Source organism: Lepisma saccharinum, chromosome 6, assembly GCF_977018435.1.
Source record: "Lepisma saccharinum chromosome 6, izLepSacc3.1, whole genome shotgun sequence".
Taxonomy (NCBI): Eukaryota; Metazoa; Arthropoda; class Insecta; order Zygentoma; family Lepismatidae; genus Lepisma; species Lepisma saccharinum.
Window position 1 is genome coordinate 10,590,389 of NC_139234.1, and position 24,807 is coordinate 10,615,195.

At 37.9% G+C, this 24,807-nt stretch overlaps 1 protein-coding gene across 4 annotated transcripts in view; it reads left to right on the forward strand.

Moving 5' to 3' along the window:
- The first annotated feature begins 3,446 nt into the window (after positions 1-3,446).
- LOC145988563 (syntaxin-1A-like) overlaps positions 3,447-24,807 on the forward strand; it is a 58,898-nt gene continuing 37,537 nt past the window's right edge. For 3 of the 4 annotated variants that reach the window (XR_014441766.1, XM_083123504.1, XM_083123503.1), the window contains exons 1-3: positions 3,447-3,596; positions 17,406-17,501; positions 22,334-22,433. Coding sequence is in view for 3 of the 4 variants with exons in the window: in XM_083123504.1 (XP_082979630.1) it covers positions 3,564-3,596; positions 17,406-17,501; positions 22,334-22,433 (229 nt within the window). In the remaining variant the exon portion in view is untranslated. Of the gene's footprint in view, positions 3,597-17,094; positions 17,288-17,405; positions 17,502-22,333; positions 22,434-24,807 lie in introns of those variants that run through there. The other variant, XM_083123505.1, reaches the window with a different exon arrangement.

The following is a 24,807-nucleotide window of genomic DNA, read 5'->3' on the forward strand; positions in this document are numbered from 1 at the left end:
AGCAACTGACATAACCACAGCACGTTACGATGCAAGGGGTCCCGGGTTCGAATCATATCCTAGACATTTGCGTTCTTTGCGGGTGTCCCTTCGTCAATGCCATCTAATCATCACTCATGCTTATTGCTGTGATTACCTAAATGTAGCAGGAGAACGATTGAAAGAACTCTGCATGCTAGATTGCCAAACGCCTTGTGTATAGACAACCCAACTTACATTGCAATTCTGCGGGTTGCATACCAAGCACGGATATACATTTCAGTAGATCGAGCACTGATAAAGGGAAAGATACAGAGAAAGAGAAAAAGAGAGAAGTAGTAGAAGAAGGAAAAATGCAAAGATATAGGTGAGTTTCGCTGACGTCATCCAAATCATGTTGTGGGTTGGAGCCTTCATGATTGCGAGCCTGCTAGATAAACAAACGTGACCTAATATGGGAGCAGGGGAGATTTAAACTCAATGGTTCCCTGTGTAATGATCGGTTCTAAGACAGAAGTTTCCGCCTACGCTTTTTCTGCATACTAATGATTTATCAAAACTGGATGTACGAGATACGAGAAAACGCCGTGCCAACCTTGATGTGAGAAACGAAATTACCAAGTGTACAGTGAACCTTTCATGTCAGGTATCTACAATCAATCAGTATTTCTATGTATGTTCGAGTGCAAGTAGGAAATATTAACTTGTTCAACAAAATGTTAACGTGATATCATGTTTTATATCGAAAAGGTAAAAAGTCCTTATTTCACAACGCAAGGTATTGAAACTGTTATTTTTATCATGACCGTAATGTAAATTTTAATGTTTCAAGAACAATAAAATATTATTTATTTATTTTACTTATTGATTTGCTTATTTTACTCAGCTTTTGTGCCACTTTTGGCTAATTTGCGAAGATGAGGATGAGTGATGATATGACGAAATTGATGAATGCACACTCACAAGCATCCATGCCCATGCTGGGATTCGAACCCGGGACCCCTGGCGTCGTAGTGCGATGTGCTAAGCACTCCGCCACGGGGGCCGGCAGTAAAATAATAGTAGCAATAATAAAATACTAATAATAAAACCCAAGGAAGCTGAATGGACGAGATAATTGTATGTATCTGGCATTTCAACGTTTGGCCTAATATATTTATATCCTTTTTCATTTCTTTAGCGTCGAGTTCATACGAATCAAGCCGGACACTGTGGCCGAGTGGTTGGCACATCGCGCTGCGACACCAAGGGTCCCGGGTTCGAATCCCGCTCGGGCTTGGTTGTTTGTGAATGTCCATTCATCAATTTCATCATTTCATTACTCATCCCCATCTTTGCAAATTAGCCAAGAGGCACAAAACGCGAAGTAAAATAAACTAAATCAATCAATCAATGAATCATACGAATCAATACCACACCACAACTGCACATTTTCACCGTACCTCTTCCTGTCGATTGCACTAAGACTTTGTACGTAAGAAGTGGTAGTGATATTTCCAGGCCGCGCAACATTGTTTTCGATTTCGCTCAATGATCTTGACATCGCACACAGAACTAAAAAAGTCGCGAACATGATGTCGTTATGTGCTATGACGTCACGCGAAACTCACGTATAGAGAAAGACAGAGGAAATGAGATCACTTAAGTAGAGCTTACCATAAAAAAATTCGTGCACCCTTGAACCCACCCAGAAGAAATTCCCTGACGTTATCATTGAACAGAGGCAATTAAGGCTAAATAACTTTTCTTAATAATATTTTCCTTCACTTGACCCTAGTTTCGATGTTGCGAACCCTCAAAAAAAGGTTTTTGAAGGAAGTATGGAACCACGCAGCACAAGTACATACTTGTCACTAATGAATTAACGTTCTGATTGGGATAAAGAAACACAAGGCAGGAACTACTCCATGGTGTAGTGGTAATGCTTTCGCCTTGTATCCAAGGTGATCCGGCTTCGATCACCAATAGAGGCATATTCCACTTTAAATTGTAAGCTTAGTTCCGATTAGCCTATCTGAGGACTAAATATACTTAAAACAACTTTTGAAATTACGTATAAGCTATCTACAAATAATCAGATAGATGTATCCCTTTCCTACGCCTGAATAAGTTGTACAATAAACTGATTTTGGTTTTACAAATATCACACATTACAATTTATCGAAGTCTCGTTTCCGTTTTGGAGAAGCCTGTCTTGTTTTCATTCTCTACTTGACAGGCTTGGTCTCGTTCTCGTCTCGACTTTTAAAAGGTCCTCTTGATCTCTATACCATCCATACCCTTATCCGTACATCCATTTTCGCTAACGCATAGACCTGTGTGACCACAACTGTTGCTCGACCCCACCCCACGAGTAGCGTCAAAATCAAATCGTGTGAAAGTAATCCAAATATTCATCTTGTGCGAGTAGATTACCAAAGAAAATATAAAAAATATCCTCTATTTGAAATATGCATTCCTCTTTACATAACCTATTGCAGTTGTGTGTCCATAAATTGCATTAGGGGTATTTTTAATAATTTTTATCGTGTACTTGGTGCACATCGGGGACTACCATCATCGTGAGATCCAATAACATAAAAATGTCAGTCATAAGTTCAGCTCACTTTGCCAGATGTTGGGTCTCTTTTAATATTTAACCATATTTTCCCCCAATGAGGGCTCGGGGCTGTAGCACCCAAGTCCCGTCCGTAAATCCGGGCTTAACTCGGTGTTATTTTTCCTAGGAAAGTTTGCAAAATAAATAAAATCCTCTTTTGGGCTAATATCACGTTTAAGGTAAAGTAATATGTGCAAATTCGAACATGCCTTGGAGGCACACGTAGGAGATCTCTGCTATTTTGGAAGAGGATGTGATAAGTATCACGCTCTGGCCGATTTTACCCTCAGGTACACATTTATTGGAGGCTGGGTAAACTCCAGAGTCGCTTTGATGCAGAGACAAGTGGGAAAAATTCGAAACTTAGATCACCCACCCCGGGTATCGAAACTGAGTCTCCCGCGTGACAGCTGGACGCCCTACCAACTAGATAACCACAACTCCTACTTTTTATTAGTGACAAACCTATTTTGCTTTCTTTGCATAGACTTTGAAGATACTATTTTCTGAATTTCTGAATTTCTGACTACATTATAGATATTTCATAGATACTAAAAACATAGCCCGCACAATAATTCATTCAGAAAAACAGAGAAGTCTATTTTGGGAGGAAATTTTGTGAAATGGCAACACTGTATCTTCTCCAAAGTGGCGTATTGTTGTAATATTGAAGTTAGTTAATAACATCAATATACTCGGACAAAGAAACATCATTTTTGAGAACTGAAAGCGTTACTTATTTGTTTACATTATGCGTGGAACAGGAAATAATATTGTAATACGGCATTGCTGTGACGTCACGCGAATGATGGCGTCATGACGTCGACATCGCGACTGCAGAAGCAGTGAAATCGCCGGGCGTATCGATTTTTATGAAGGTGGTCCTCGTTTCTATACTTTTAGCGTTGATCCATGGCCAGAAGTGTGAATGGAACTTGTACGTAGGGCAAGAAGAGATCGTAGAGTGTAAAGTGAATGATAAAAGATGACGAAGGATCGATTAGCTGCGCTGAAAGCGGTAAGTGAGGGCATTACTTCTTGCCATGCTGTGTTCGATGTGGCATGCTACATGTTTCCCCTCAGAAAAACAATCCCGACCAACGAATAATAACAGTAGAGAATCTGTTGCTCAAATACAGACGACCCTGAATCCCTCAATAAATAAATCAATTACAACCTGCTTTTGTGTCTTTGTTGTAAACCTGTTGTTCTCTCTCTATCTCTCTCTTTTTCTCTAGCTGTCATTTTTTTCCCCTCATGGTACACAACCCTGTAGCCAGACGGCGGAAAACCCGCAAATGCAGATTTTAGTGTTTCCAACTGTGGTAATATATCCCCATGTTTTGGCAAATGTAATGTATTTCATTTCGACAACGGCTGGGACGTTTGGAATCAGTTTTTACACTTCTCAGACAACATTTTAAAAACACTAATAATTTTTCAGATGAAAAAAGTTTTTTTCTATATTTTAACGCATTTATGCCATGGCGAACGAATTTCCTAAATCTTCACAAAGTGTGTTATAGTTCCTTACAATCCGATAGAGAGGCTTTATCGAAGCTGGATTGGCAATTAGTATGGCATACAAATATAACATAACGTCCCTGATATATATAATATACGGTAAAGCTGTGGCTTTCCTGGTGTCATTGATCGAAGGGTTCCGGGTTCGATACCTGGTGGAGGCACAATACACAATTGTTCGGATCCCACTTTAAACTGTAGGTCTAGTCCCGATAGCCTATATGTGCAGCAGTGGCGGCGATTGGGTTCCAAAACTGGGGTCAAAGACAGTATATTTCACTTTGTAGATAACGTTTAGCATAGTGTGGGGGCAAAAGTGACGAAAAGTGGATGGGAAATTGCCCCTCACCGCCAGCCTTAATCGCCGCCACTGTGTGCATGAAGTAAACTTAAAACAAAAATTAAATACAATACAGTAACTGTAATGATTGATTGATTTAGTTTATTTTACTTCGCGTTTTGTGCCTCTTGGCTAATTTGCGAAGATGGGGATGAGTGATGAAATGATGAAATTGATGAATGGACATTCATTCACAAACAACCAAGCCCGACCGGGATTCGAACCCGAGATCCTTGGCGTCGCAGAACGATGTGCTAACCACTCGGCCACTACAGTAACTGTAAACCCGCGTTGCTGGGATGTTAACATTCTAACGTCCTGCCCCAAGGAAACGTTGACAAGCGTTGCTTGTAGCTGTGATAGAGCTTTTAAAGAAAGTATAATAAGCCTAGGTCCTTCGACTGCTCCACCCTCCTTCTCCCCCCCTTCTCCCTCCCTCTATCCGTTCGTAACAGTGACTGATAGCAACCCCCGAATTTACAGCCGCGTGAGGGAGGTAACAATGCGCTTACAGTAGGTTTGGCAAAATTGTGTATATGCAACACTCATTTGTTTAATCTCGCGAGCAGCGTTCGGCAGCTTTGGGCACGATAGTAAACGATGTCAACCGAACACAGTTGATCCGATTCCTGATTTGTCGCTTAGCAAACGGCAGTTCAGACGGCGCCTGGTAACATTTCTGTTTTACATCCTCCACTGTATTCATACGTACCTTTGATACTCATCGGTTATAATCTCGCACGCACGCACGAACACACGCACACAAGAAACTAACATCTAAGTGCATTATCGGCCCCAAAGCAGGTCGGACATTAGGTTGGGCCGAAAACTAAAAACATGCAAGATTGAATTGTAAATAGCATCTCAAAATTTAGGTAATCATTAAGCCCCACCACAAGAACACTTCTTTTTTTGTTTGTGGGTATGCAAACCGCAATACATCATCGCTTTTTTCTTTAAATTGCGATTTCATGTCACCCTATTGCCTCATGTTGTTCCATTCCGCATTATTTCCTAAATAATGCATTATGAATACGTCTGATTGGGACACACAAGAGATTTGTGCATTATATTTAAGAAAAATAACAGAATTCGTGCCTTTAGGCAATATTTTGTTACGTCATTATTATACTTGCGTATAGAACGTCCATTTAGAGGATTTTCAATCGAATTGGATGTATTTTATTGTAGGATAATGCGCTATGAACGCCTCACCTTTATTTGATAACGTTTCATCCAAATTCCAGAAGCAGGATGTGAATTTCTTGCTTATATTGTTGCTTGCAATGAGTAATATCGTCACTTAGATCACTGGATGGATGGAAAGAGGTGACGACGCCAGAAATAGAATATTTTCACGAGCAGCAGTTGAGGGGGGGGGGGGGTATTTTATGTTGTAAAGCTTCCCAACGCACGCTGAAATACGCCAAGAAGGCATATAAGGGATGTGGATATTGGATTCCGCACATCCACAATCTCAGTTTGTAGAGGTGATGTGATCAGCACCACATTCCGGCCAACTTTACCACCAGGGTTGCGCCAGGTACCCACCCCACTGATTAGAGGCTGGGTGAACCTTAGAGCCGTTTCTTGCATGAACATTGCTGGAAAAATCCAAAATTCCACTCACCCACTCTGGAATCAAACGCGAGCCGCTCTATCGACTGGACCACCACATTCCATGCACCACTAAATAACATGGAAAGAATTGCATTGATTTATCTTTTTTCTCTTTCTCTCTGTCGCGCTCACTGGTGGAAAGACAAGAAAAGATAGGAATTGGAATAGCCGCAGATTATGAGTCTCCATTCCACCTGTTAATGAGATTCACGTGATAAATTTGGCTTCAATTTATGACTGTACATGTGCGATTGCATTGCTCCGTTGCAGTTCCGCTGCTATTATGTGCTGCGCCCTAGCGTCGAGTGTAAGAAGTATTACCGTATTTCCATTCGCATCGATGTTCACACTGAAAAGTGAACAACTTACGAGTAGAAATATCAACGCACAATCCTGTATCAAATCTTCAATGAACAACGAAGGAGACAGTGTTACAATCTCCTCATAAAACTAACCAAATGTTATAGACTAGTAGTAATATCCAAGTTATTGTGTGTGTGAGTATGTGTGTGTGTGTGTGTGGATGGGATGGAAGTATATACAGACACTCGAACACCAAAAAAGACAATTTGTATTGTATACCGAATAAATATATCTGTGTATTTAACTTACGCTTGAGTTTGATTGATTGATTGAGTTTGTGTTTTAAGTCCACTTTATGCACAGTAAGACTAATCGGGACTGGACCTACAATTTAAAGTGGGATCCAAACCACTATGTGCCTCCACCGGGTATCGAACCCGGGACCCCTTGATTACAAGGCGACGACGCTGCTATTTAACTTATGCATAATTTATAATGAATACATGGGCAGTCACGGGATCATGCGAGAAATAGCCGAATCGCAGTGGCGGACATAAATCTGGGCGAGTGGTTGCATATATACAGGATAGAAATGTAACTGTAAAAGCAACAGTTACTTTTTAAAGTGGCTGTAACTGTAACTTTGCTACTTTTCAAAATGAGTGACTGAAACAGAGTTATTTTTTTTAGGGATATAACCTATTGAAGACCATCTGTATATTGAATTGCGTGGTCCGTCTCGCTTCCAAGTTTCTTCCAAGTGATCGGCTGGCCAGCCAACCTGTGTGGCACCAACTGCAAACGCCTCTCGCAAGTGAGAAAGTCGATAGGGAAAGGCGAGCGTGGAAACAAGCAGTTTTTCCGTTATTTGTTTCCATGGCGACGGAAATAGGGAGAATAAGAACTTCTCTAAACTGAATCTTCGCGGAAAGTTTCATTCGCAAACTAACTTTATCGAACTGCTTTAACAACATTTGTGGACAGATCCTTGTGAAATTAGTTCCTACGTAATTTTGTTCTCCTTTTCTGTAGGGCAGTACGGGGACCGCGACTGCCTTTTAAACATTGAGACCAGAACGAAACCAGGTCCTTCGAGACGAGACTGAGATAGGCCTATGTAAAATCGAGACCTGACTAGTGTCCTAGACTTTGGTAATCGTCATTTGAAAAACCGAAATTACACGATTCTAAACGTTTCCGATTCTCAAACCTTTTACGTACATACTGTTAGTCACTACTCGATACCTTTTACATCCCAACGTCATCATCATCATTAGGGTCTCGTAGATGGCGCAGTGGTAACGTCGTCACCTTGTAATCAAGAGATCCCGGGTTCGATACCCGGCGGAGGCACATAGGGATTCGGATTCCACTTTAAACTGTAGGTCCAATCCCGTAGCGAGGGGTAGGCTAAACGAAGCCTAGGGTGCCATTCAAAGATAAAAAAAGAGACATCAATGTCAGAACATGCGACAGAGAAATTTACACCTGGTAGAGGTATATTCTTGTAACACACTGCTGGAATTTTCTTAAAACAATCAGATGATATCCAAGGCAAAATGTATCGTCGTGAAAATTATTCACTAAAACGTAACGTTTCCACCCTCTAACAGGGCCTTCATCAGACAAAGATTCACAATAATTAAATTTAATAAGAAAAAAAAATATTGTGAATCTTTGTCTGAAGAAGACCCTGTTAGAGGTTGGAAACGTTACGTTTTAGTGTATAATTTTTACTGCAATAAATTTTGCTTTGGTCATCATTTGCTTGTTTTATTAACATGGAAACATGGCTTAACAGTGTTACCATTGAAATCTTCTCTTTCCCAAAGTAGTGGTAATAGCACTTCTTTAAAGATTTTCTTCAGGCACTAAGACACAACTGAAATATTCTAAAATATGCAAACTTTTTTAAAATGAGAAATGCAGACTACGAATCTTTAAATATAAACAATGTTATTCTTAATTAGTTTTCTTTGTTTCCTCATTTCAAAATTTGTAGGATGTAAACATCACAAACCATGGCATAAGAAGAAAATATCGAAGGACAAATATAAAATGTCGGTGGGGTGTATGAGGGGAGGGTGCCAAACCTCAATCCTGCGTAGGGAGACAAAATATCTAGCTACGGTGCTGAGTCCCGATTAGCCTATCTGTGCATAAAGTGGACTTAAAACTCGACCTCGGATTTTTAGGATCTAAAAAGTGTGCTTTTAGGTGCCTAAAATAGGCTCTAAAAATCCTAAAATAGTTTCTAATAATCCTGAGAAAGGTTCTAAAAATATTAAATTAGGCTCAAAAAATTCTGAAGCAGGTTCCAAAAAAAAAAATAAAATGGAACCTATAATATTCCTGAAAAATACTAATTAGATACAATCGTTAAGAAAAACAACGTCTGCTTGTACCCTTGAATTTTATCATGGTCCTAGTTCACACCCTGAATCTTTTTTCGTGTTCTCCACAGTCAAACTCCACCTTTTGTCTTTGAGGATCATTTTATATTCTGAAAATTATCTTCCAACGGAAACCTAGTCCGTGGTGCAAATTTGAATGCTGAAACGTTACTTCGCAAGGTGTCAGACATTTTGTTTTGTTTAGAGATTTGTTAAACATCATATACTTGGAGGGAGGGAAATCTACATAAAACATGTTTCAAACACGCCAGTGATTTAATTATTTCGCCACAAAACCTAGTAAATACGTCTGTGAGATATAAAAATCCTGTAAAACCTAAAAGAAATAAACACCTAAAAAAAGGTTTAATTTATGCACATAAGTCTAAAATAGGTTCTAACAAGCAAAATAGGTTATTTTAAATACTATAAAACTTCGCCAGTTGTTGCGTTTCTTTAATGAAACGCATAACTTGTTATTTCTTATTTACCTGCAAAGGAAAAAATAGGTTAAAAACCTGGAACGAGTTTACAATACCGGACCACTCTCCAATTTCTATGAAATTTCGCCTACTCACTAATTGTGAACTCCTAATCACGAATCTGCATGTAATAATTGGCGGTCAAGTATGGAAATCGAGAAAAAAACTAAATAAACTATGTTTTCCTAAGGTAACGTAACCCTACCGTAAGAACAATAGCTCCACGGAAGACGCCATTTTCCCAACATGAAGAAATCAACAGGCAAGACAAGGTATAGTTAGTTCTCTTAGCTAAAATATTAATTTTTCTTTGTATTTATGCTAATGGAACCTAACCTAACAGGCCTAACCTAACCTCGTAGGCATTCCACGTCTGACGTCAGCAAGATTGTTGTGCGTAAAGGAAGACCATTAACGAATTGCGAAAGAAAGATGGTTCCGAATTGCTGTGTATGGACAATGACCGTGGTAAATCGCAACGTTATTTTACAAGTTCTACACGTAAATGTACAATTTTAACAAGTGACCGCCAAATATGAACTACAGTTACGTCGTCAGAACACCGAAATTAGTAAGTAGGCGAAATGTTATAGAAATTGGAGAGTGGTCCGGTATTGTAAACTCATGCCAAAAACCAAAATTCCGAGGTCTATTTAAAACGAAAACTCAAATATCATCATTATCATGAACAAATCATATAAAATAATTATTTTAGCACCCCCAAAAAAACCTCTTGCATCTGTTTCTATGCAAACTGATATTAAAATAGGGTCCCCAATATTATCACTGTTACTCCTTCCCAACCTTTTCTCTTTACGCTCTTGCCACCCTTTTACTTTGAGGCCCAGCTAGGTTCTGACGTTACTAATGCTAACTAAAAAATCTTCTAAAACAATGTATAATACATAAGCACTTGAAATTTTAAACATTAAATATTGATAGTAAGTAATTCGTATTGTAAATTACCAGTTTCTAACAACAACTAAGAAATGCGCGTTTATTCAAAACGTAGGCATCGACTTCAGGAGGCACGTTCTGCCCCAATCCCCAAATTTCTCCCGCACCTAAAACGTCGACTGGACAAATGAAGGTCTAAGAGCGTCAACTGCCCATTACAAAAAAAAACAAAAAAACTACTACAACCGTTTGTAAAGTATTAACTGCTATTACACAGTAACCGTAAATAATGTAATTTTAATGATTCAGTTTTTAGAATTTTATTTCTGGTGCACAGTGCACACATTTGCAATTTACTCATTATCTTTAGACAAGATACAATATTTAGATTTAAGTTTGAAAGTGATTTTCTTATATGCCTGCCAAACTTTTTCGGTGGTGACACCAGCATAGAGAATTCCTTAGAGAATTTCGTTCATAATTGGTTGCCCTAAGCTTTACATTAGAGATGCGAACGTTATTTTCCACGAAGTGAAGAGTTTCTCACCTAAATTCATAATAAAAACGTGTTTCGGAAACCTTTTAAATAACGTAGCAAATCATAATGTAGACTGACATTACAAGAATTTTGATTCTGCATTACGCTCAGTGGCGGTTCGTGACAGAAATATTTAGTGTTTATGCAAACAATAATAATATAAATTATAAACAAAGTGGCATTTGATGGGAGGATGAGGAGGAGCTCCCCTCTGGAGAGTGCTTTACTGGTATGTTTTTTTACTACACGAAAAGTAATGAGCAAATGTCTTCAAAACATTAATCTACGTGTGTTGGATGCTGTTAGATTATTTCTTGCAAACATATCAGCGCTTTGAAAAATGCAGGAGTGAAGAAACATTTCAAAGTTTCTTAGACGAGGATGACTCCCAGTTGATGAGAAAGAATTGGCATCGAATTTAGATATACAGGGTGGCTCAATAAGTCACTTAACACCCCCAGTACAAGGCCACTGCGGCATGGAATGTGAAAATGGCGATGACCAATCATTGCCTGGCCAAGGGGGAACCACATTGACGCCACCCACACGGTCGGCGGCCATCTTGATGTCCGCCATCTTGAATTCAACTTCAGAATTTTAAATAGGAAGGGGGTCGTGCGACATATCAAAATGGGCTAGAATTTCACGAGAAATGCAATGGTGAAGGTTTTTTCGACGTATCTTTCACCAGTAAAAAGTTATGACTGAATTCTTGTACCAATTAGCTCCTTTTCGAGGTGTTAGAAAAATGCCTTAAAATTTGTTTAGCGCATCGGTAATGCATCGAGATCAAAGTGACGTCTAGGGAGAGAAGTTCGCATGCCATTGCACACGATTTTAATCGGATACATCCATGAAGAGCTGTGCATTATGAATGGTTGTCGCGAACAATTTACAGTGTGGCGCTTCCATTGAATTAAAAGTCCTTCACAGTGACAAGGCTAATGTTTATGTTCAGAAGGAAGTTCATAAACAGAATATTCGATGCTTTTTATCTGATAACCCATTTTCGACAGATCAAAGCTGAATGGTTAGTGTTGGTAAGTTAATGGTGTGGCGTGCTGTGTGGAACACGATTGGTTAGTCAATTTTCCATCAACGGAACCTTAAATGCTTAGGGCTAATTGGATTTGTTAAATAAATAGTTTTTTTCATCCTTGCTTATGGAAGAAGGTACTTTTTACAGAGTTTTTTTCAACAGGGAAGAACACCAGAACACTTATGGGAACGTTATGAACCAGTTTTTGTCCAAAGTTAGTTATCAGATGACAGATCACATTCCATGCCGCAGTGGCCTTGTACTGAGGGTGTTAAGTGACTTATTGAGCCACCCTGTAGATGATCCAAAGATGTGGCCGCGGTGGCTCAGTCGGTGTCGGCCCCTGTGGCGGAGTGGTTAGTACATCGCGCTACGACGCCAGGGGTCCCGGGTTCGAATCCTGGCTCGGATATAGATGTTTGTGATTGTCTGTTCTGAAAAATACTGAAATTGAAATATGAATGAAATGATATGAGTGAAGAAAAATAATAAAAAAAAGTCGGTAACGCGTCTGACTACCTTGCTAAAGGTCGTGGGTTCGATCCCCGGCCGGTTCAAATCCGGGAACTTTTCTAACGTTGGAAGCGGCCCCGGCGCCCACCCAGCGTCGAATGACATGGGTACCTGGGGGGAGACCCTGGGGGGTAAAGGCGCGGTCAGGGGCGTGATGCTGATGACATCACTCCCACTCACGACCGGATCAAGAAAGTGTGGGGCGTTACTCCCACACCCTATACGCCTTCATGGCGTGGTGCTAAGCACAGGGGAGCACTTTACTTTTTCTTATTTTTTTTTATCCAAAGATGGGCAACACTGATCAGGACCGAAATCGAAAGAAGAAGCAGTTTCAGTATGATGAAGATAAATAAAAAAGGTACAAAGTTGATTTTTATTACCAGGTCCTAGACGATTATTTTAGCTCTAATATTTGAGCAGCTTAAACATCATAGTGATTTTTTCAATTTATTTTATGATATTATTAAGCGTAAACACATGCCATGTGATCTTTTGTTTGAAAAGTGTAGAAAACTTGCAGGAATGTTAACCCATGAAGACTACTGAATTAAAAGATGAACGTAAAGTGCTTTCGGCTGTAATAAAACAATTACACCAAAGGAGACCTTAAACTGATAAAGGGTCATGATTTTGCACCTAATGTGAGTGTAGAACGTCGAATTTATTAACTTTGTCGGTAACCGTGGCAAGTGACGTACAAAGTTTTTTTGGAAATTAATGCTAATAAAAATACTATCTTCGGTCAATCATGTCTGAAACACGCTTGTTTACATTTTATGGAAGATTGCATTATACGAAAAACAATATTACATATTACATATAGCACCATGTCATGAACATGAAGGCACCTTTAGGGGATGTGGGGTTAGGACCACACACATTCTCGATCTCGGCCATTTTGTAGGTGATGTGATGTGCCGTGGAAGGAATGTTTCAAAGCAAAAACAACGACATTGGTTAAAATCATGTTTGTTCCACCGCCATAATTAATTCACAGTTGCCTCCTCCTTAGATATAACACTGACATAGTGGATGTCTGTAGCCAGAATATATGTGAAAAAGGCTACACACTGAACAATAAATGTATCATAGCACCAGAACGCATCAAGAGTGTTTTAAGGCCTTTGCAAAGAATTAGATTCACATTTGATGCAATTGGTTAAAATATTTTTGTTTACCGTAAAAGAGGCACCAAAGTGCATCACATGAAACAAGTGGGAGCAAAACTGTGCATGGCGTCAGAGAAGGGGGGGAGGGAATCGACTGGGCAGAAAGAAGCATTCCACGGAATGCCATTTCCTCTCACCTGTACAAGTCACTTGCGCAGAGACTTGTTTTCGATCGCTTGCTCCAGAGATTAAAGAGCACATAGAGGTGATGTGATCAGCACCACTCTCCGGCTGTCTTTACCTCGGGGGGTTGCCACCAGGTACCCATTAATTTGAGGCTGGGTGAACTCCAGAGCCGCTTTATGCGGGGAGAACGCAGGAAAGACTTCAGACCTCAGATCACCAACGCGGAGATCTGGGAATATTACATGTAATTCTTTTACAAATCCAATCATATATCACAGAACTACAACGGTAAACATATGAAGTCAAGCCTTTATTTCTTTCCTAATACTTGTTACATTTAAGATACGGTTAAGAAAGAGCGAGAGAGTTTTCATAAAATATAATAATAATATAAAATTAGTGTCGCATTTTTTAAAGTTTAACTGTGGTCGAGCGAGATATCCTTTTGTGCTTAATAAAATCGAAATGGCGTAAGTCTCATTATATATTTTATAGTTTGATGTTTTACTTAGGAATAGGCCTATATTTATTTTCAATTTCCCGTTGCTGCGTAATGACGGGGAGGATTCAAAAGAGAGTGGCATCTGCCACCACTGCCCAGAGCGGCAAATTGACTAGCGCTGGCCCTGCCACTATGTGCCTCCACCGGGTATTGAACCCGGAACACTTTGATTACAAAATGATGACGCTACCACTGCACCATCGGGGAGGCATAAGTATGGAGGGTATTACGTTCCTAAATGCTTTCGTTGCTAGGTTAGGCATGTCAGGTTTAGGGCTATTATTATTTGTTTAAATACTTCCCATTGCCTGATCATGTAATTTCTGGTCTTCAGAACTTTCTGCTATTCTCACTATCTGGTGACAGTAGTAGTTGCGCCCATTTTTAATTTAAAATAACTTCTTAGCAGAAAGTTCAGCACCACTGCCAATGAATATTATAAAATAAGATAAAATGTCATGGTATGATTCAGGTAATTACTTTTGCTGGTGAAAATAGCCCTATATGCTATTCTCACCACGTGGTGAAAATAGTCGCAGACTTTTTTTTTTATACACAGAATGCTCCAATTGTGCCACTTATTTATCATATTTTGAGGTATATTGCACATTTTACACACAATACAGTGTTTGTTGCAGTTTTCCATGAATTTTCTGCATATTTATGGGCATTATTAAACATGTTTCAGCTACATAAAGCTGAATGCATATGTTCACATTATTTCAGCAAAATGTTTTAAGTAAAATATGGGAACTTAAAATCAAGGTTCAACAGCAGTAATTGGAAAGATAACTGCAGTGAAACTTTGCTTTTACGTTTTTCAGGGGACCAAACCTAAAAACTTAAAATGTGGGAAAATGTAAAAGTGAGGAAAATTTTATAACATTTTGCTATGTTGGGATCATCATGATTGAATGTATAATGTTGGAAAATGTAAAATTTGGGAACATAAAATAGGACAATTTCAATGCAGGAACATCAGACCTTCACACCTGCACTCCCAGTCTGCCCAGGCTGTTAAGTAGCGACTCAGGGCATCAATGAGAAATCCAAACAAAATCTATGAACACAGCATTAAATATCCCAAGTGATATTTGTGCAGAGTTTTGCAATCTCCAGGATAACAATTTATGCCAAGCCATCATGAGAGGAAAGGTGACATCAGTTGTCTGATGCTCCTGACTATATTGCTCAGGAATGAACAAAATGCATCAGAAGTTGTTTTATGTCCACATTATATGCAGCTATGCTAATCGGGACTGGTCTTATTACTTAAAGTGGGATCCAAACCACTGTGGAATATGCTTCTACTGATGATCAAATCCTGGACCCCTTGATTACAATCTGACAGCAATCATTGGAAAATGTATTCTGTAAGTAGGGGTGTCCCAGAGACAAGGAGAAGAATAGAGTGGGATGCCAAATACCAGGACACCGAAAGTCCAGGTCATGAAACTGCAAGAAGCAAAAGACCGACATACAAGGGAACCAGGTCACGAGAAGATGAGATAGAAAACACAGGGCACATGAATCCACACCAGAGGCGCAACCACAAATTTTTGTCGGGGGGGGGGGGTGCAAATACCAGGATAAACGTACCAATAATAATAACAATTTTAATAATAAAAATGTTAATAATAATAATAATGTTATTATAACATTATTATGATTAATTTGCTTTCTTTTACTTCGCTTCTTGTGCCACTATTGGATAATTTGCGAAGATGGGGATGAGTGATGTCATGATGAAAATGATGAATGGATACTTGCAAACATCCATGCCCAAGCCAAGATTCGAACCCAGGACCAACATTATTATTACCATTAGTAGTGCTAGTATCAAGGACGTTATTATCCTCGTAAATTATGCATAAAGGGAGTAGAAGTTTGTGCTAAAGCATTTGTGTTCGAACAAACGATTCGAATTGTTTTCTTAACAAGTTCAATTTCACATTAATAATGAAAAACAACAAGCACGTAAACTATTTTTGAAAGACATAAAATGCTTGATAAATGCATTTCAAGTATAATTTTTTTTTTTTACATTAACATAACTTTCATGCACAATATATGTTTCACATACATGCAACGTGTAGCAACGTGGACACTACATTGTGCACGTATTCAAAGTTTCTTTAATAAATATTAAATACAGCATATATTATTTTAATACATTACACGACCAATTCATTCATCTCACAATAAACCAACAGCAAAAATTACATAAATTGTCTCTGAAATGTGCACGCTCCCTTTCCTAAAAACAATTGTTCATGCATTTAAAAGAAAATCAATTAAGACAAGCCTTACTTCTCTGTCTGGTGACTCACAATGCATTACAGCAAGGAAACACAAATTGCGAGCAAGAAAATTTTTGGATTCATTTTTTTTGCAGGCTGAAATCAATATTAATTGAATAGGGTGCAAATAATTTCAAGGAACATCATGGCATTATATCATTAACAACTTTTGTGCCTCCCCGATGGTGTAGTGGTGACATCGTTGCCTTCTGATCAAGGGGTCCCAGGTTCGATACCTGGTAGAGGCACATGGTGGTTCAGAATCCACTTTAAGCTGTAGGCCCAGTCTCAATTAGCCTTTCTGTGTATCAATCAATTTTACAATTTTTTTTCATTTAGATCGTTCGGCGCTCAGGGCCATCTCCCGTCGTCCCCTAGCTACAGTCCTGAACTTGATGAGACTAAGAAAAGGATATATTGCGAGCAAGAAAATTTTACGAAAAGTATTTTTATTTACATAAAATTTGAAGTACTCGGTGGTAATTGCCCCCTGCAGATACACTTGGCTGTCAATGTTTGCCCCCCCCCAGAACTCATTTCCGACCAAGGTTGGGGGCACAATGCCTCCCCTGCCCCCCCTGTGGTTGCGCCACTGATCCACACACAGGAAAAACTGTGCATAAAAAATGAAAGATTGGATACCAAAAGGGACAAAAAACAGGACATGAGATAGCAGCAAAAAAGAGTTGGATTGGCTTGGCTGTGTAGTGTTAGGTTGAATTGAGTCCAACTATGTCTTTTGGTTTAGGCTACAGATATTAGGTGAAGTTAGACATTTTCAGAGAATTGGAATAGAATTTTAATTGAATTTTACTGAATTGTGAGATATGTTTCATTATTGGAGGTCAGTGCTCTATCATAAGCATAAAGTGTAATCCACATAGGAGAGATATGCATATATATGTAACACTGGTGTGTATTTTTTATCACGGAGTGGTGAACTTCTAGAATAATGTGAAAGTAAGTTCATAAAATCATTATCACTAATTAGTATTGAGTAGGAGGTTCTGTCAGATGTAGATTCACTAAAATTATTTCAAATATATACTACTGATTTCTTTAATTTTCAAATTTACAGGCCCAGAGCGATGAAGAAGATGATTTTGGTCTTGATGATGTGGCACTTAATGTTGATGGAAAGGAAGAAGGATTCATGGACCAGTTCTTTGCAGAGGTGAGTGAGTGATTGTAGATTACATCATTTGTTAAACATTTATGATTTTTTCTCTTCTTCTCCATTTAAATTTTAACAACTGATGTGGAATTTAATTCCGTAGAGTCTTCACACACTAGGTAATTCATCGTTGTCCTTCCCTGAGTTTTAAACCTATCCATTTCATGCCATGACGTATTAGCACATGAAACTTTACTGCAACCTTATCTTTAGTGGAGCCAGTGCATATGCAACTTTTACGCCATGTTTTTATCTTTTGTGTAAATAATAATACTAGAGCTGAGCCAATACCAATGCTGATGTATTGGTATCAGAAAGTATCAATTTGATTTTATTTACCGATACTTTTCTGACATTTTGGTCTTTTGCAGAGTCCACAGCAATGCAACACTTTTGTGGAGTCTAATTATTTTGGAAGTTATGCAACATTCGACATTTTTTTTTCCTTTTTTTCACCAATATTATGTGAAAAACTGTATTTCGTGGTTGAATAACAGTTATTTTAATGTTCTCATGTAATTCTTGAATACTTTCAAGCAAGAGTTTGGTCAATTGATGCATACATAAATCCTAATATTAATCAATTTTCAAGCATTGGTATCAGTGGAATCGGTTAAAAATGGAATCTGTTCATCCCTATATAATTCCAATACTACTGGTATAAAATTTATTGAGGGCAGTATGCCTATTATTTCCGTTTATGAATTTCATCAAGATTATTATCATTGTTATTATAACACATGAGTCACTTGGTTAGGACAATATTTTTCTAGATATGTACTTGCAAGTTTATGCCTAACGTAAATATAAAAATAGCTTAGGTGAGTCCGTAATGCTTAAATATGTAGTGTTCATCACCTAGAACTCACCTTCGACACCAGGGAGAATTGGTCCATGGAGACACCAGGAAAATTCCTAGTGACCTCTCCCAAACTTCAAATCTAAATTCTTGAAAATTAGGCACACACAGGAGACAACTCTAAAGTTTTTTTTATTTACTGCTGTTAGTGTGGTCACAACAATGGTGCCCTCTGTCCCTGCTGAACTACATATTAATTTGCAAAGGTTAAATTTTAATTGTATCATTCAATGTATGTCCTGATGTCCTAAATTGTTCATATTTCAGCTTCTTATTCTCCTAAAATGTAATATGAAGAGAAAGTTGATAATATAAACAGAATTTGGAGTGCTCACAACGTAAGGAATGTTTTTTCCTCATCTGTTTTCTTGAAACAACTTATCCCATTTTATTCAAATATGTTATGAAGGGAATTCTGTAAGATATTTAGCCACTATTGAAAAATTGAGTTTAAAAGTTCTAACTTATTGTACTTACAACATTTAAGATCTAGCTCCCACTTTCCAATCTCTGATCCAGAAGTCAATAAGTCATGCAACTGAGATTTTGAACATACGTACCTTTTGTACAAAAAGCGATAGATGCAAAATAATCTAACAGTTATTCTTAGTGGTTTTTATTTGATTTTATCTGTGACGTTTCGTTTTGGTTTCCCAGAACTTTTTCAAGCTCCACATACAACACAACCTCACATGGCTAGTCACTCTACACTACACTGTTTAAAAATTATCTGCATAGACAAAGTTAATAGCCTGTCTAAGTTTCATGTCTCTATCGCTTTTTGTACAAAAGTTACGTATGTTCAAAATCTCGGTTGCGTGACTCTTTGGTACCGTTGGGCGATATATCACGATATTGACAAAATGTCATCCATGCAATATATCATCACAATATTTTGGCAATATATATCATGTCGCTAATATATTGTCACAAATATTTTGCCAATATATATTGTGTCAGTGATATATCATTACGATATTTGGTGATATATATCGTGGAGACGATATATCGGTGATATCAGATACGGAAAAAATATTGTATCGTATCGTCTGTGACGATATATCGCGATATTAAATTTCCGGTATCATCCATTCCTACTTTTCGGACATCTCATATATTTGACATGTTTTGTTGAACATTGGTGGCAGAACATGTTAAGTAGGAGTGGCGTATGCTGGTTCTAACGAGTGGGTAATCTCCGACCCTTGATCCTCAATCTCCAAAAGTTTCCGTGCAATTTATGTCAGGATTCATATTGGATTTAGGAATATTGTGTCGGAATGTTTGTCTTATTGCTACGACCACAATCAATTAATTCTCGTTATTGCAGTTTAATATACGTGTGGAATTTCAAATAATAAAACAAGACAGTATTATAAATCTATAAAAAAACAACCTGTGAAATATAAAATGAAAGATGTGCACTAGTGAAATAAAAACCCGCAATATTAATTTAAGTGCAAAATTCAACTTACTCCAGGACCCGATTGCTTGTGCCGTACCACATCCAAAGCACGCTGTTTGTCCAGTTGCACGTCAATACGTGTCTGTGCGAAAGATTGCAGCTTAACAAAGGAAATTATGTGACTTTTGGATTTTTCATGTTTGGCACAAGCGTTGCAAATATTACAGTATCCGCCACGCGTCCATACATTCTTTTAAGCCCTGAAAAGTAAGCACGGCTAACAAAAAAGCAAAGCTTATTAACACATACTTCCTGTCAACCATGGTGTTTTGTCATAATTTGCTTGCGAAAATGCCTGACATATTCCCGATTTTTTTGTCTTTGTGTGTAGAAATAAGTTCAAGCGATGACACTGGCCTACCTGTATTAACAATTTGCAACTTCTCCTGAAAAGATCTTGTTCCAAAAGGTTTCTACCAGCAAATCTTGTATCACATCCATCACCCTTTAACACAGCACTATCACGACAAACACTAACACCTAAATAAATAACAAACATGACGCACAGCACAAAGCCAACGGCTACACGCATTCAGTTTCATGCGCCAAACTTCTGTTGTTGTGTTCCTGGCTCAGAATGATAAAAAAAAATCCCTTTCCGAGCTCGAAATGACAGGTTTTAAAAGTTCGAATCATTGCAGGCCAGAGCCAGAATTTTATTTCGGGATGGGGATCATCCCTTATTAGCAGTCGCCACATAAAGTTCAAACAGTGGGGTTAGAAGTCCTGAAGATGAATCTCAGATTATTACAACGTATTATGCAAGGTGTTTAATCCTGCTAATGAAGTAAAATTAATTACCACTATACACTTTTTAAATTAGATATTTGTAGGATTTCGGGGAGGGGGGTTTCAGTCCCCCGAGTCCTCCACCTGGCTACGTGCCTGATGTGTTTTTTCGTTTTATGTTTAATTCGTTCATCTTCATCACTATTAATCTAAAGAGGCGGAATATAGTAATTTAAATTAACTAATATATATATATAATTTATTTTTGATTACTTTCCCTTTAAAAAATATTCAGTTCCGTGAAAGAAGTATTCTCGCTGCTTTTGAAGATTAGAGAGGAGAAACAATCACTATTTTTGTAAATACAAGGATGGGGGAGTCAGCATATCGGTGCTTTAATTGCTTAAGCTTTGAATTTTAATTTGGTTTGCTTCATCTTCAATATTTAAGCTTTTTCCTTTTTATAAATTTATGTTCAAGTAACAGAAATCAGCAAGACAGAAGCAAATGTAAAGTGATAATTAGCGTAGAATTGGTTTGCCCATGTTATTCAATGTTCCTGTTCTTCGCACTCTACCGGGTATGTTTTCCCTAGTTCAGCCGAGGGAACGGAAAAGGCTCTGAAGGTTGAGAGTGCGACCGGTGGACTCTCACAAGAAAGAGGTTACCCTGGGCACGGAATCACCGCACCTGACAAGCAGTGTTTCCTCCCCCTCTTTCCTCTCTCCTCCCTCCTCACCAAGGGTTGTAAGGGAAGCTGGAGGAATGACGTCAGGGTGAGATTCCCTGAAGTCATTCCACCGGGTGGAGAAAGGTTCCCGGACATTCAGCGGCAAACGTTTGGAAGCACGCGCGCTGGAAGCAAAGAAATGTATGCATCGAAATTGGTTTGGAAGGATATTGCGAAGAAATGTACATATATATATATATATTTTTTTTTTAAAAAAAGAAATACAGCCGTGTCATCTGCAATTACCTAGATGACCCAGAGTATATGCTGCTGTTAAGTAGTCGATTTTCAATCTTTCTCTTGAAGTTCCCAGATTTGAGTCCCAGCCTGGCCATGGACATTCTTTTTTAGTGTTCCTTCATCATCTAATCATCACTCATCCTCATTGCTACCAAAAGTGGCAGAAAATGGATGTATAATAACAATTTTTTTTTAAAAAATATAACTCCTCTAAGTAAGCTACTTATGTATCAAAAATGCAGTCTAGGATGATTTTTGTGAAAAATATATAGTGCTCACAACATAAAAAATATGTTGTTTCAGCCATCTTCTTGAAATATCTTGATCAACTTCACTCAAATACCAAACCAATCATCAAAAGTAACTACCAGCTTTTAGATTTTCATCTGAAAATCTCAGAATTTACCACAGTTATTGTGTTCTGAGCTACTACATACATTTTTGGCTGGCAGCTATTTTAATAAGAAAAATATACAGGATCAGGGGGACCCTTTTGCGTTGGAAGCCTGAGGGAAAATTCACACTGCACCCTCCCCTCTCTGAGGCCCTGAATATTGAACTTTATTTTACATTTCCTTCTGTTACACATTTAGACATATTTAGATGGGGCTGCAGCCCCCTTGAGCCCTCCTCTTCCATGCTTTTTAGTCTATATTACAAGCTCTTTAAACAATATAATACATTAAGCACTCGCATGTGTGGGCTTTCTCCTTTGCCTCATTTATATATTTGTAGGCTACTATTTAGTGAAAATTGTGAATGTAATGTGAACAATTTGATACATAATCTAATTAATCCTTATATTTTAGGTGGAGGAGATACGAGAGATGATAGATAAGGTCCAAACAAATGTGGATGAAGTAAAAAAGAAACACAGTGATATATTGTCAGCTCCTCAAACAGATGACAGTAAGTATGAAATTATTCTTTTTAATAAAGCTCAATATTATAAGATGAACATTATGCTCATTTCTGTATTGAAATGAACACTATGAGCATGCACAGTGGCGAGCACTGTTCTTTTAGAAAGGAGTAGTGGAAGCTAAATGACAACCACCCACCCTCTAATTTTCAACAATATGTAACAACTTTGTGTAATGTTTGTGGGGTTAGATACCTTGATAAGTTTGTTGGGTGTTTAACTCACCAGTTGACAACCCACACCGCAGACAGCTGTAATATGCACGTTTTGGAGTTTTTGCCATTGCTTGGAATGAATGTTATTCTCCTAACATACATGACCCTGTAATGCATGTAACCAGGAAAGGATTTATTTTGTGGTTTCATGCTCTCCATTAATAAAAAAAAAATGTTGTTCCAATACTTTCATGAATTGACAAAGTGGAATTCACTTGCTTCGGAACAATCTGCTTGCTAGCAAACTTTCATCTTTCTAGCTTTAAAAAAGCTTAAGTAGTTGTAGTCTTTTGAACAGGTTTTTGACTTACTTTTGTAATTGGCAGTGTGGCAATTTATTATTGGTTTGGGGGAAGTGTGGAACTAACCTACATTTTGTAATTGCTAGTATTTCTATCTTTGAGTGATTTGGGGGAAATATTAAGATAATTTATTAATTCTAGTGCAATCTAAATGCAAATTTTGAAAAGTTGCAAAAGGAATGCACCCTTTCATATGAATTAACCCTTTCTGGATGAGCAATAGCCGTTGTACAATTACTGTCCAATAGGACAGGCAACAGGCACAGCCCATCATTCACTATGAAATTCCATTGTGAATGAACGACCATCTGTAAACGCACCATGTCTCTTGTGCATGAATGTTGTATCCACCTCTTTCAAATTTCAACTGCTAAATGTTGCATTTTCTTCATTTCTGAATTCTACTTGTACTCGTGTCAAATTAAGTTGCACTTTTGTTTATATGCTTGAGAATAGCATTTAATAATTTATTTCCACATTGTGGAAATTCGTACAATGATTCCGCTTCTGATTTTGCAGTTTGTGATGATTTTGATGCTAATAGAATGTTTTTATATTTCCATCAATTAATTTTATATTACCTATTCAAAAAATGTTTTCAGTAATTTTTATGCAATGTGATATTTTTTTACTTTAAAAAAATTATTACAGAAAAGAATTCACAATTGTGAAAAAAAATTGTGTAAAATATAACATTTTATATATCTGTGAAAAGAGGAAGTGTTGTAGATTTTAGAAGAAAATGTTAAATAATAACACACTTAACAATATATTTTCTATGTTTTTTTGAAAAATAGAAAAAGAAACATAATCTGAGGTCCCGTCTGGAAAGGGTTAACTTCAACCTAAGTTGTAGATTGCAAATGCATGTAACGTGTTAGGGGGCTCATGTTTATTTTTTTAAATTACTGTTCCTATCCCCTCGGTTTTTAAAACTCGTTCAAGATTATAACATTAGTTACTAACTTAATTCTTAAATACTGGTAATACCACGTTTAGAAGTTTTTATGGCACATATTTTATTAGCAACATTTAGTGACATGTAGTATTATTAATGCCATGTGAATACAAAATGTATATATTTTGTCTTGTCAATTTTGGTAATTTCCTCAAAAGGTGAGGTTATGTACACAAATAAAGACTGCAATATAATTCTGTTGAATGTCCACACACCTTTGCCTTCCAGTTACACTAGAGAAAACCATTAAGTGTGACATCTTACCCTGCTTATCCTATTTGTGTGTATGGTGAAATACACTGAGGGCTAGGATCTGGACAGGTGTCTTCCAGCTTCCACAACTGCTATTTGGAAAGCAGCATTTGCCCCTGGGAGTTTTTGTATGTAGCAAATACATTTGTTTCCCTCTACAAAGATTGTATAAGTGGCATAGGTAGTTCTCTGTGTGGAAAGGCCCACGTCATTGATGTGCCGGGGGGGGTCTTGCTTCAGTTAGAGAGAGACACAAGGCCTCTCGTACCGTATGGCGTTGTGCCGGACAACCAGCTATGTACAATTAGTGTAGAATTTGAAAATTGTCAAGTGGGGAGATTCCAGTAACTACTCCTGAAGCTTCGGGATATTACATAAATTATGTACACCCCCACCTTGTAAGAGAAATGAATAACTAGAGGTGGATGCAGAAATCAGAGGAGAATTCCCCCTCATCTTTCCCTTCAAATATCTTGAGTACAATCATGTGTGTGAACAGAAAATTACATTGTGAGTGTCAGAGACAACTTTGGGGAGGTTTGGACATGTACTAAAAGTGATAATGATTGGTTTGTGTTCATGTGAATTTCAGTACCGTCATTTTCATTTTGATGTAACTTAGATAGTTCAAGCA